The sequence below is a fragment of the Apium graveolens genome, chromosome 4, assembly GCF_009905375.1.
Source record: "Apium graveolens cultivar Ventura chromosome 4, ASM990537v1, whole genome shotgun sequence".
In the NCBI taxonomy this organism is placed as follows: domain Eukaryota; kingdom Viridiplantae; phylum Streptophyta; class Magnoliopsida; order Apiales; family Apiaceae; genus Apium; species Apium graveolens.
This window is the reverse complement of record NC_133650.1, coordinates 261,695,641-261,709,917: the sequence shown is the minus strand read 5'-3', so window position 1 is coordinate 261,709,917 and position 14,277 is coordinate 261,695,641. Positions and strand designations below refer to the sequence as shown.

At 32.4% G+C, this 14,277-nt stretch overlaps 1 protein-coding gene across 1 annotated transcript; it reads right to left on the bottom strand.

The window, feature by feature from the left end:
• Positions 1-6,051: 6,051 nt before the first annotated feature.
• Positions 6,052-11,765, bottom strand: LOC141720888 (xylulose kinase 2-like). Its single transcript, XM_074523565.1, has 11 exons — positions 11,397-11,765; positions 9,483-10,134; positions 9,187-9,275; positions 8,829-8,893; positions 8,451-8,506; positions 7,761-7,881; positions 7,581-7,655; positions 7,442-7,495; positions 7,097-7,188; positions 6,836-7,010; positions 6,052-6,409 (listed from the first exon to the last, which is right to left on the bottom strand). Exons 1-11 carry the CDS (start codon positions 11,453-11,455, stop codon positions 6,177-6,179), a joined length of 1,671 nt encoding a protein of 556 aa, XP_074379666.1. The 5' UTR covers positions 11,456-11,765; the 3' UTR covers positions 6,052-6,176.
• Between the last annotated feature and the right edge of the window lie 2,512 nt (positions 11,766-14,277).

The window sequence follows — 14,277 nt, the reverse complement described above, 5'->3', positions numbered from 1 at the left end:
CCCAATTTTCCAGAAATTAGGGTTTGGTGTTCTTGACTTCAATCAGAAATTTCATCGTGATTCCGACCTCCAAATCAGACATGTAAGTAGTCATTGCAAAGCTCTTGATCTCTACTTTCGATTGGTATAATCAATTTCATATTTTATTGTCTTGATTTTCAATTTGTATTTTTAGGGTTTATAGTCGAATTAGGCGTTTTTGATTCTTGAATTGTTTGATGATTTTGATGGTTCGTATAGCTTCCCCTGAGTTTTAGGAATGATTTTGAGTATTCAATTGATTGGTATAACCCCATGAGGGTATGGTTCGAGTTCGTAGTTTTCCCGAATTTTTGATTCGATTTTCTGTGATTTTAAGTAATCTGTGATTGTTGTGATGGTTGGGGATCGATTATAAATGGTTTAAGCTTTGATTTGGTATCAGTTTTGTGAATTTTGGTTAACGTTTCGATGAGACTCGATTTTCCGGTGAAGTTCGTCGGAGAACATCGATCTTCGGCCGGAGATGGCGGAGGAGGGACGATTTGATGATGGTGACACCGGGAATAGGTAGCTGCAGTTCAGGGGAATCGAATGGCGTCAAAAACCCGAAGAAACGATGCTATGGGAACGTCAGATGGAGTCGTCGGAAAACTCCGCCGGTGGCCGGAGCTTTTCCCAGAATCCGGCGGGTCGACCCATGTTCTTGGGGACCCGATTGTCGACCCGTCAACCCGGGAATATAACCCGGTTTCAATCCATTAAAATCCAATTCCATTTCCTAAAAACTGTTTCTGATATTTATATTTATTATTTCTATTTTATAAAATCAGAAATTAGTTTTGTAAATTCTAAAAATATAATTAAAATTCTGAAAATTATTAATAATAATTTCTAAATTATTTTCTAAATTTAGAAATTCAAATTTAGTTACTTAATTAATTATTTAATTACTTATCTAATTATTTATTTATTTATTTATTTATTTATTATTTAGTAATTAAGTTATTAATTAATAATTAAGGATTAAAATGAATCGAATAGTATTATCTAAAGAGTCGATAATTAGTTAAATAAAACGAGTAACTCGTATTCATACGAGTAATTGAACGATAAATTCGATTATTATTATGATTATCCGGACGATAGTTAATGATTCGTAAAGTATCGTAATAATTATTATTCGTATCGGGTAATTAAATACAAATATTTAATTTAAATTGTATAAATTGTAATAATAATCGTAGTGTTTCGATTATTATGTGAAGAATGCGAACAACTCGTAGAAATATGAGTAACTAATCGTTGAATTGAATTTTGATTCGAATAATAGTGTATTTATTCGATAGTTATTGTACCAGCTGATTGTATCGATTATTTATTTATAAATAATCGATCTAATCAAATAAATTATAATAAATTATAAATAATTGTAATAAAATTTCGATTAATCTTAATAATTAGGGATTAATTATTTTAAATTATTAAATAATTACTTATTAATTATTTATTAGTTATTTATTATTTATTAATCATTAAAAATGATTAATTATTTCGATAATTAATCAAGTAACTTTCAATAAATCATAACTTATCCATTTTAACTCCAAAAATTATAGAAAAATTATTTTTGACTTTGATTTTTCTTAAATAATTATTTTAGGATTTAAAAATTTGTAATAATTACTTATATTGAATAATAAATTGAATTATCAGTGTTTAATTGATAATAATTCAACCGTTAGTCCGAATTAAGCGAAACGAAAGCCATTTTACTCAGAAAAATGAATTCTCATATGGAATTCGACTCGGAAGATTCATGAAGAAAATAAGTTTGTTTAGCCACACGATTGGATAAATATCCATTGAGCCCCATTCAAATGAATTGAAATGTGTTTTTGCTTTCATTTTTTTATGTTCGGCTTTAAAAGATACTCGTGACCGGGCTTATATAAATAATTTAGTAATACTCTTTTTGATGAAAAAACTGGTCGGTTACAAGCAACAAACTAGAATGGATTATCAGTCGAAATGCGTGCCGAGACGAGTCCGAAAAATTCTGAAAAAATGAGAAATGAGGCAAAAGGTGATCAGCGGAGCAATCAGCAAGTCGATTTTGATTCTAAAAATTATTTTAACTATAAAAAAATGATTATGTGCTTATGTGTATTATGTGGTTAACCGAGTCTTACTTGCTTATATATAATATAAGAGTCAGTCATGAGCGCATGGGTAGATAATATGAACGAAATGAAGTCGATTCAAGATGCAATTGAAGTACAAAATGACTTAACCAGTTCTATTTTGCTAACAGAAGCTAAGCCAGCAAGGCAGGTCGAGTAGGTGATAAACAAAAGTGATTTAATTGCAGTAAGTCGCGCAGAAGGCAAGTTTCTCCCCTATTCAACTTTCAGAATAGTAATATTCATTTCAAATTCTTATTACACTTGTACTCTTTTAATTCTCTTTCTCATATTCCATTTCGATTCTTGATTTATTCTTTTTATTTGAATTCATTGTTCATATACAGTTTGTCATTCACAATTATTGATATATTCTGGTGATTAGAATATATCAAAGCATACCGATTGTTCCGGTTGCTATTCCAGGGACTGGATAATACTACTTTGGGGATTACGTTTACTTAATCCTAAGGACCGGAATAAAACCGGATCCTTGAGATAGGCCGTAATGCCTGGGTGCCCGACGGGATCTATATAGTGAGATATAGATCTGCACTGTATCCTGGCTGATCAGCAGGGTATAGCTGCGAACTTGAGTCCAGTTCAGTTCGTTTGTATTCGCCAGTAATGGCCTTCTTTCTATTCTCGTGAGGTTATATCTTTACAGATATACCTGGGTTACGGATTCATTTAAATTGCTTTAACACTATTTATATTTTGTGGACTTGTTGAGCAATTTTTGGCTCACCCCTTTTATTGTTATTCACCTTATTATTTTCAGTTAAGAAGGAATATGAAACCCATCAGGACTCGAGTAGTAAAGAAGCGGGTCAAGCCTCGGGATCCTCTCATACCCAAGGTGTTGATCCCAATCCAGGAAGAAAGCTTTGAGTTGCCCGAGCAGGTGGAGTGTTGATAGATATTATGTATGTTTGAATAAAAGATGAACTTAGTTTAAAATGAATTAGACAATGGTTTGTAATAAAAAGAGTTTGTGAGATTTTGAATGTTGGTTTGTAATAAAAGTAGTTAGTGGTTCTTCTTTTCATACTTTAACCTAAAAAGGTCCCAGTTAGTGTTAAAGGGGTTTAGTTTCATTTCTTTATTATTTATTAATAAGATTGGACAGGTTTGATGATTAACTCGTAACCCCAGACTTATACCCCGGGTCTGGAGGGCGTTACAAGAAGTCCCACCTTAGATGGTGAAGGTGAGGGTGTGATGGTGGGGAGCCAGGGTGAGACCCTGATGCAACAAAAGAGAGAACAAGAGAGAAATGCAGGTACATGAGCTATAAGGATGGATGTCATTGCTAGTGAGTTAATGAATGTCCAAGATGCAGACAGGGAGGGACTATCTCAGCAACCTCAACCATTTACAGACATCATTGATCTGATAAATGAAGCAACAGCCAATTTAAGAGCAGCTGAAAGAGAGCAGTTGAAGCCAATCAATTGGGAGAAGATTGATGAGGACATTCAGAAGAAGTTTGGGCTAGTAAAGAAGCCAAAAAAGTCAGCCATTCATCACTCTCAAGTCAGGCAAATCTCTGTGAATGAAATGTGCATGAACTATCTGGAAAGGGGACAACCATCCTGCATCAAATCTCCAAAGGCTTAAATAATTCTGAAGCCAAGGGTGAACTATCCAAAATCATCATTAAAGAACCCTTTGGATACAATGTATGAGACACATAAGCCTGATGAGAAGAAACTGTTGTCAAGGTCAATTGCCTTCTACAAGGATCCAGCTGATTCAGCCTTAAAAAGGAGAACACTTAATTGTAGTAAGACATACTTAATTGTAATACAAAGTTAAGTAAGTTTTGAAAATATTGTGTTTGTTGTGCATGCTTTATTAATTCTGTTAAACACAATGTCTCTACAAATTAGACTTCTTTGTTCACCATATCCAAACAGTTTAAAAAAAACCTAAAAATCAAGAAAACACATTCACCACTCTGTGTTGCACTCAATATCTAACAATTACTCCTAAAAATATGCAATGAATATATTTTTCTTGTAAAGTATAATGGGTTTAAGATTTTTAAATAGTGATCTCCATAAGATTTTTTTTCAATAAACATACTCTCTCAAACCAATTAATTTGTATCAAAATTCCTTATTTTATATGTCTTAAAAATATTGGCCACATATCTTAATTAAAATAAAATAAGTGTTGTATAAATTACTTTTTTTCTAATTATAAAAATTAATTGAGATGATATTATGACATTGTTTACTTAATTATTATACACATGGATGTTTTGATAGTAGACAAAAAATGTAACGAAAAAAGTATGGTTTTTTAAATATATCTTATATCATATTTCAACAAAAAGAATTGTTTTAAGTTCATTTCATTTAAATATTTTTAACATTTCACTCCCTTGAAAATCCTAAAATAGCGAAAAAAGACTACAGAGTGGAAAACAATACTCTGTAAAGAAAATAAGGAATAAGTTGAAAATGGCCTTTCACCTGCCAAACAAATATTCCCAAAATCCAAACAGGCCCCCAATTTTTACATTTTCATCTTCCATCCCTCTCACCTATATAACTCCCCAGCACACACACAAACACTCCTCTCTCTCTCTCTCTCTCCATGTAGTCTCTCTTTCTTTCACTAGACTCCAAGAAACAAAACAGAGTTAAACAAAAGAAAGGAACAGCATTGTCTGAAATGGCTTCTGCTTATGTTAGAGAAATCTGGTGGGGTGTTAATGACAAAGCTGCCCTTTTTCCAAAGGTACACTACTCTAACTCTACAAGTCTTCATTTATAAATCTTGAGGTCTTTTTGGGGTTTTTACATTTGAACTCTGTGTGTGAAATGTAGGTGGTGGTGATGGTCATGGTGGGTATAATGGTCTTTGTTTGATAAACCCAACCAGTACTCTTCTTCTCCCTTTGCAATGGCAGACAGGATGGAGCCAGGCATTATAATTTTTAGCTCTTTTTTTATTATATATAAATTAGTTATAAAATATTAATATAACATGTTTTTTCTAACTACATCAAAACTCTTACTAGTGGCTAGTGAGTTGTGAACCACATTTTCTTCAATTTTGTTTTTAATATTGGAAGAGAAATATGTACTGAGTTTTGGTTCAATTATGGAATCATAAGATTTGTCAAAAATGTTGCATTTGATGACCCATTATAATGTCATGATGAGATGGTGAAAAAAGGAAAAGAAAATTGTTAGATGAATAGCATGAAATGCATAGATTAATTCTTGATTGGTGGCTTTTTTCTATTTGTGTTATTTTTTTTAATAGAATCTGGATTTTGTTGCTGTGTTGTGTTTTTTGAAGTTTCTCAGTTTTGCCCTTTTGAGGGGGGGGGGGGGCTATTGAAGGTGTACTTTAAAAAGTAAGGTCTGGAGTCTGTACATTTTGACTTGCTGGTGACTTTTTCAATTATAATTTAAAACAAAATACAGATCAATTAGTCAATTAGCAGTCTGGGATTGTCAGGGGATTAAAGAAAAGAGATCTTGGTTTGCTTTTGGTACTTCTGATTTGTTCATTGTTGTGCTGCTTGAGCAAAGTAACATTAGACCTATGCTTGATATTATTAATCTACTGCATTGTGTATATCATTGCTTTGGTTTTCTTTCCTCAACATAATGATCATTTGGCACAAGCGTAAGACGGTCATCCGAAGCTCAAAGAAACAGTTGTTCATTACAATATTAGTCACAGCTGCTACTAAATACTCTTTTCTCTTCGTATTATGATTTCGCAAGAATTCAGTGGTGTGAAGAATTTTCCTAAACTTTTCCAAAATGTTTAAGGAAAACTTTACAATTTTCACTTTGACCATAAATTTTTTTCACTTTTTTTTTATTCTTGTCTGTAAAAACGAAAATACAGAAGTAAACTAGCATGAGAAATTATACTAGTATTAACAAGCATGATCAGTTCAGTTGATCCACTAAATTTTAAACATCCGATTATCTACGACTACAGAAGTAAACTTAGCAATGCTACCTTACCCACAATGGCATGACTTTAAACACGTCCCAGTCTCTTAACAAGTCGATTCTCAATTTCCATTCGCTTCTTCATCACAAATGCATACTTGGTGATGAGTTCTTTGTTTCCAGAACTCGCTGCAAGCTTACAGCCAAGGGATGTTTTGTCCAACTTGCTCTTGTACATGTCTGCTATTGGAACGAAACTTCCTTTCTTGTTGCATAACCAACCATGAGCAGCCCTTAATGCTGCCCCTAGAGGAGCCGAGTCTGTCCAACAAACATAACAACTTTGCTCTCAGAAAAATACAATATGTTGCAGAACAAGAGGAAATGTAGTTGACCTAATGGTGATAACCCATGTTTAGGCTAGATAGATGCTGTCAATGTGTTATTCCCGTTTTTTATTTTTATATTGTCAAACTCGGAGGTCTTTAGTGAAACAATTTTATTAGATGTTAGGTATGCGTATATCTTACCATTTTCAAATCCTGCTCTACGAGCTGGATACTGGATACACTAGGCATGCTTGCTTTGGTTTATGCTAACAATCTTTTTGTGTAAGATTTGAGTTGCGGTCTATTCTTAAGGTTACATTTACAGAGTAGCTGGTCCCTCAAGTTCAGAAGTTAATTGTTTCAAGCAAATTTAGCAACCAAAAAGGATTGTTGTGAGCAAATTAAATTGTTTGCTCACCTGGCCTTTGAACTGTATATACATTACATCCAAAAATAGAAGCTACTGAGCTTAAAATGCTGTCATTTGCTGATGCTCCACCAGTTGCTATTATCTTATTGGGAGGAGTAGGCATTCCAGATCTTTCAGCATGAGCTCGCATGGAAAGTAACTGGCCCTCGATCAATGCCCGAACCTGTACAACCTCATCATAAATACCAAACACCACCACAAATATTTAAAGTGTTCTTTTTTCCTATCTGAACTCGCAAATATGCTAACCTCGGATGAAGGATCAAATTCCATCACTTCCTGTTCAAGGACCTTCAAAGTGTCTCCATCTATATATGTGAGGATGTAGCGGTGGAAACCAACTGAATGGAGTTTAGATGATTCAGTATATAAATGATTGTCATTTGTGTAAGTAAAGCATGTACATTATGAGATAACTGCAGTTAAACCATGTATTCCGGCTATATATCTCTGCAGGCAACTGAGCGATGACAAATGGAATACCAAAATAAATTTGACAACATGTAAAACAAGTACTTGCTTTAATGAAATATTCAAAACAATGAAAGAAGAATGAAGTGATCCAGCTTGGACTACATTGATTATAAAACATACCTGGCAGGGGAGGAAGTATTTCATTATCTTTGTAGTAGAAACCTAATTTTCCACCTATATATTAACAACATTATATATTAAGACACACAATTGATATCATTTGATTTTACATTACTAATAAAACAATATGTTTAATCACCATTCAGAGGCGGTGTTTGCTGCAGAAAAGTATTGAAAGTTTCCCATGATTTATTAGCACAGCGATTACGTACATCTGCGAAGGTCATGGACACATAAGAAACATCAGAATTGTTAGAAATCCTTTAAAACATTACCATGCAATTGATGTTCCATTTTTAAATAAGACAAGGGTGCTAACCTTCCCGCACAAGAGATCCATTTTTATATACTAGCATTACCATGTAGCTATCTGGATCAACAGGATTAGGAAACGCATGCCCTTCTAATCTTGGTTGATGTTCAGTGGTTATCCCGAATACCTAACAATAAGAAGATTAAATCGGTAAGGAGTCTCATGTGTTCATTTGTAATTGATGTCCGGTGGTAATCTCAAATGCCTGATTTATATTCATGTTCATTATCATGAAATGAACAGTACTCTGCGAATCAAACTGAGACATTCAATAGAGGTTATATTAAAAACAGGTTCATCTTTTTTCTATATAGCTTCGTCAATATTCTTATTCTACCGCTTCCAAAGCACACATATGGATAATGAAATTATTTATACTGGTTTCTTTCATAGTTAACTTGAAAATACTAAATCAATGAAACATTCCAATATGCACTCATGGCTCGCGGTGTGGGTATATCTCGGATGTTACTTGTATGGATGATATCATTACTCGTTGAGTACTGAGAATGGTGTACTCATATGCCCCATTCTCTATATGTAAACACAGACTAATTTAGCTAGTACTCTTATTGTAGATTAGGATTAAATATTGCCTACATCAGATAAATATTCAGATAATAATAATATGAAAAACCGAGTGCAAAACTACCAAGTTGAAATTCAAGATTGCCATCTGCATACACGTAAACTTACAGTATCGCTAGTACCAAGACTGATTGCCAGATCTCCTGGAGTGTTGAGTGTCAACCCTGCAATTTCCAAAATCAGTTTTCATAGATTATGCAGCTAAACTATGTTAGATAGTTAGTTTTAGGTAACGGATGGTAAAATTAAAATTTATATTAGGTGATTAATTCACATAGCTTCCACACTAAAACTTATGCAGTTATATATGTGGGTGTGCTGTGTGCATTCAAGACATCAGTAGGTATACATCTGGTGTGCATCAGGAATTTTTACAATGCAGACAATGCATCAAAGAAACAGAGTGAATGACAGGAAAAGCATGATGAAAACTTTGTAATCTTGAACATTAAGTATATTAAGAATCCCCGAATCTAGAGGTTTCACCTGCTAGGCTGTTAGGATTGTCACCAGACCACTGCACAACTAAACAGTCCTTGTTGAAGTGGAACCTGAAAGCAGTTACAACCAACAATTCAATGCTATAAAAAAGAGAGAGTAAATCTTGGCGTATAGAAATTATTGCACCATGAAACATTGGCATCCATAATGTAGATATAACTTGGGGGTGTCAAATTCTTATTACTAATCAGTCCTATAAATATCTATCAGCTAACTAAGATACAGTGATACACATTGCAAGGATCAATACCATAAAATCTTAGTATTACCAAAGCACTATGTTCTTTTACTAAATAGTAACTTGGCAATAAACTGATTGGACCTAGGAAATTTAGTTATTAACCTTTCCACAAAGTAGGAAGCAATGGAACCAGCAACAGCATGTGCAGGAGCTAATTTTCCAAGCCTCTCTTCCAAATTTGGTGCTGTGGCCTATATGCACACATACCTCGAGCTTAATACAAGACACCATTTATTATTATTAACATAGAGGCTATGAATAAGAAAAGCTTAAAAAGCACCAGAAACATGCGACAAGTAATTAAGATAATAATAGTTTAATACCAAGGATTTGGCTATTGATCATGATATCAGTGAAAATGTAAAATGCCATATATATATACTATGAGTAAATCGAACCTCTAAAGCTGTTTTTGACCAAGTCCGCAGCTTAATATCCATCAAGTTCATCCCTGCCCCGTCTGTTTGATCAATACAAGCATATGCTCCAATAAGAATTGATGCCATAAAAGAGCTAACTAAGGAGATCCGCTCTGTGTCCTGGTACACTTTCGGCTGTGTTTCATATATCTTGCGAATTTGTGGACCTACATATCTCTCGTGGGCACGAGAACCTGTGAGTTTAGCCAACTCCAATGCACCGCCTACTGCTTCTTCAATAGCTTTGCATTGTTTGGTAGTACTACAGTCCATCCATATTGGTGACTCCTTGACTGAAAAGGCATTACGAAATTGATCAACAAGAGGTTTCTTTGGATCCAATGATGATAGTATTGCCGAACTGTCTGTCTTCCAGTATACACTACCATGTTGCTGCGCACTACCAGAAACAGCAGTGATTTTATCGAAATCCAGTTTTTTCTGAAGTCTTTCGAGCATGAGATCAAATGCTTCCACCCACATTATTGTTGGTGAAACAATTCGGCCATTAACTAATGGGTCTCGATAAACACCGTTTTCTGTTTTATAATGGGGAAGCTCTAATTCGTAGTTAACAACCTCTGTAGTGACAATGTTGAGGTTGGAATCTAGTACAGTGGCCTTGAGTGACCTACATATATAACAGTTGAAAATAAAATCTGAAATAGCACTCAATAAACATATACTGCTATTTAACTCAAGATCAAACTTTTAATATGGATTAAGCAAAAAGACCACGAGATATAGTAGACTATACTGATACATTACATAGTTGCATTAATTCTGACATGTCTGGAATATGTTTTCCAAACATGTTAAATTCTTTTCAAAAATATATACTACATGTTTGCTTGAATTTTCTTACACCCCTAGCGCATTTGATTCATATATGTAAAACAATAACTATATTAATATAACTAAAACATTTTTCAAAGACTGTATTGAAAATAAAATAGGTACCCCTTCTCTCTTATCCATTTCTATACACTTTTTTTTATGTCTAATTCAATTTTATATTTTTCAAAATTTACCGAAAATAGTAAAAGTTTAATAATATACAATTCAACTACATCCATTATTTTCTCCCACTACACTCATTTTATTCTTTAAATCTAATTCTATATATTTCAAAATTACCCAAAATAGTAAAATTTATTAATATACAATTCAACTATAAAATCATTCATATTTCATCAATTTTATCTGTTTTTATAAATTTAAAAGTGTATAATAATATATCTTTAAGTACAATGATAAATAAAGGAAAGTAAAAAAACACGGTTCACTTTAAAATAAATATTTTTAATTTAATGTAAGAGAAGGAGAGTATAAAATATGTAGGTTAAGAGATGTAAAGAGATGTAACTGCTTACTAAATTCATGGTCGTGACTTTGTCGTGAATTAGGATGTATGTGAAGATTTTTCCTTTATTTTAACATGTTTTTGTCCCCATGTCCAAATTATTTGTATACAAATGACTGGCACGGACGGAGCAGCAAATACCGACAATACATATAGTTCTCTACGTAGGCAGCCTGGCAGGATACTGAAAGATTGGTTGTTTACGCAATTTAAATAAGGGTCAGCTACTAAAACTGAAAGCAACCCATTTTTTTTTAATATTCAAACTTTACTTCTTTGTATATTCAATAATCATCACTTCTCTTCATTACTAAAAAAATTACGTGCACGTATGATTTCACACGAGAGAAACAAAATATGGAGAACAAATGGAAAATTCAAATCAGATAAGCAATGAAGTTATAGTTTTGGGTTTTTCTAATGTATACCGAAGGGCAAACAATAAAAGATAAGTTGTGAAGTGAATGAAAAGTAAGGGAAGAAAACAAGGGATGGTTAAGTTAAAGAATGAGGAGGGAAAGGGGACTTACTGAGTAGAAGTATCAAATCCAAGGAAGAGAGAACCCTCAGGCAAACTGCAGTCCTCCATTGGAGCAAGAAGATCAATGGTTTTGACACCCCTCGATCAAATTTAAATCACAGTCACCCTCACTGGATGAATTTGAACGTCGAAGATAATGGTGAGTTTTTGTGTTTGTATATGTCAGTGTGTATATGTTGGTTGTGATTACTTAATATTTGGTTGATGGCATCATTGTGGTAGGCACAGTCATTGTGCATGTTCCCAAGTTTTATTTACGTATTTTATATTTTATAGCAGCAACTCATTCGCCACACTACTGTCAAATTAATTTTACCCATTACCAAATTTTATTCCACAATTTTATATCTACAGTATTGCATTTCCACCGGATAAGATTACCTTGTCTTCTCACTTTACTGTCCTTATCAAATGCTTGTACTAGTATTACATTTCGTTTTATTTGATGTCAGGAATATATTAAAATAATCGCAGTTCCAATTTATTAACTTAAAAATGTAAGATAACAATGGGCGTGATGTCAGGTGAGGTGGCTAATGTGGTGTTCCAGTTTAATATAATTCTATAATGTTGTTCTAATCTTATAACCTCAATTATTTTCATCAGGTAGTCCTTGCTGACAGTTGTCTCAACTAGCTTTCTGAAATTGAATAACGCCGTAGACTCCAAAAGATGTTCTAAAACATTTGTAAAATAATAATATAATTCCTATCTTTTTAATATTAATATGATACTTGTCATGTCATTTTATATTTAATTTGAGAATTTTTTTGGGATAACTAGCAATATTTTTTATAATTTTTTTATCTATGAGCAAACGGTAACTTTCCTATTTTTCAAAAAAAAAAGATTGAATTGTGTGTGTGTATATTTTTATAATTTATAAATAATAGTTAAAATATATTTAAAATGGTTAAAAAAAATCCACAACTATAACTTCAGTCAGATCGGGAAGGTTTAAGACATTGTCTTGTTTTGACCATTTCACTTTATCCGAATAATAATATTCAAAACTAAGATTTTTCAGAGTAATCACTTTCAAAATTATCCAAAATTTGATTTGTATATACTTCAACCCTAGCCAGACTCCTGTATAATTGTGAAATAGTATTAATATTTATGAAAAAAAATTACATATTTATATATTTAGTAGTAAAAAAAAATTATTTTCAATTTTCGCCCCCTCAAATATATATAAATTTTATGAATTTTGTACTAAAATTAATGATATTTACAATAATTATGTATTTAGATACACAAATTCGAATATATTTTGTACATTAAAATTGTTAAAAATAATATTTATTAATTTATTTAATATATAGTAATAATTAAAAGATATATATTAATTACTCCGAAAAAAATTTCACCACCCCAACCACCTATTTGTGGCTCCTATACTCTGTATATTAGTTAAAAATAATATTTATTAATTTATTTAATATATAATAATAATTAAAAAAAAATATATATATATATATATTAATTATTCCGGGAAAAAAAATTCATCACCCCAAGCCACCGATTTGTGGCTCCGTCCGTGCTTCAAGCCCCTTCTTTTACTGGGTATATATTTCAACATTATATGAGCTTTAATTATTACTCCATTTGTTTGGATTGATCTTTTAGGAGTAGTGTTAGATTTTTCAAAATTTTCACCAAATGATGTGGCAAACATATGGCATATTTTATTTGTTGGCGCATGTTAATGCATACCGGATCTCATATTATATTTAGAAAAATTGATATTTAGTATACGCCATATCAGCATTTGAGAAAAATTTTGGGAAAGCTATCATTTTTCATCTTTTAATGCTATCGGAAATCAGAGTTGAGAGTAGGGGTGTACGCGGTTCGGATCGGATCGATTTTGGGGTAAAAGTTGAACCAAATCGCGAAAAGCGGTTTTAGAAAATTGTCATCCGCAACCGCACGGTTAACCGCGTCAATTGCGATTGCGAATTTTGCGGTTATTGCGGATCGGTTTGCGGTTCAACCACTTATTTTAAAATAATTAATAATTTGTAAAAAAATAAATTCGGAATATTAATAAATTCAAGTTTAAGTTATGTAATAAATTTACATTCAAAAATAAAATACAAACTAATGTTTCGTGTAAAGCAGGAATATTAAAAATATACAAAAATATGGAGGTGAGAGAAAAAAAAAAAGAAAAGGATAAAAAAAATTACATGTTGATTACGTTTTCCTTTCTTTGGTTATATATTTTATAATGGTTAAGCGGTTGAATGCGGTTGAACGATTTATCTGTACATCCCTAATTAATAGGCTTAAAAATGCGAAGTTAAGGAAATGTAATAATCACCTATTATCTTCATTTTCTATTCAAAATGTGTTGTGTGTCCATTTGGAATTACAGATGTGCTAGCATGCGTATTGAGATTTCTTGGCAACTGGCATAGAAGACATTTCAAACATGTCATAGCTAGGCTGGCGAACTGGAAAATTTGGTCCAAGTTGTATATCAAGTGCGTGGAATGATGTTTTTTATGCGAAACTCGTGCATCTTGATAAGATATTTTTTGTGTGTGCCTACTGATGATAGATGCAAGGCTGCGGATTACCGGATTTGATTTATTTTCAGATTATATTTTTGGAAATTATTCAGATCGAATCAGACGTGATTTAATATGAGTATAAATTTAAATTAAAATCGGATAAAATTTATTTCAAAATTGGATAATATTCGATTTTTTGTCTGGAGCGAAAGTTTCATATACAGGTAAAAAGCAATACACAAACTGAACAAAAATAGAATATAATGACAATTTTAAGGAAAAAGAATTAAGCCGATGAGATGAAGAAACAAATCTGAATATCTGAATGAAAAAAACAATTAGACATTTTGG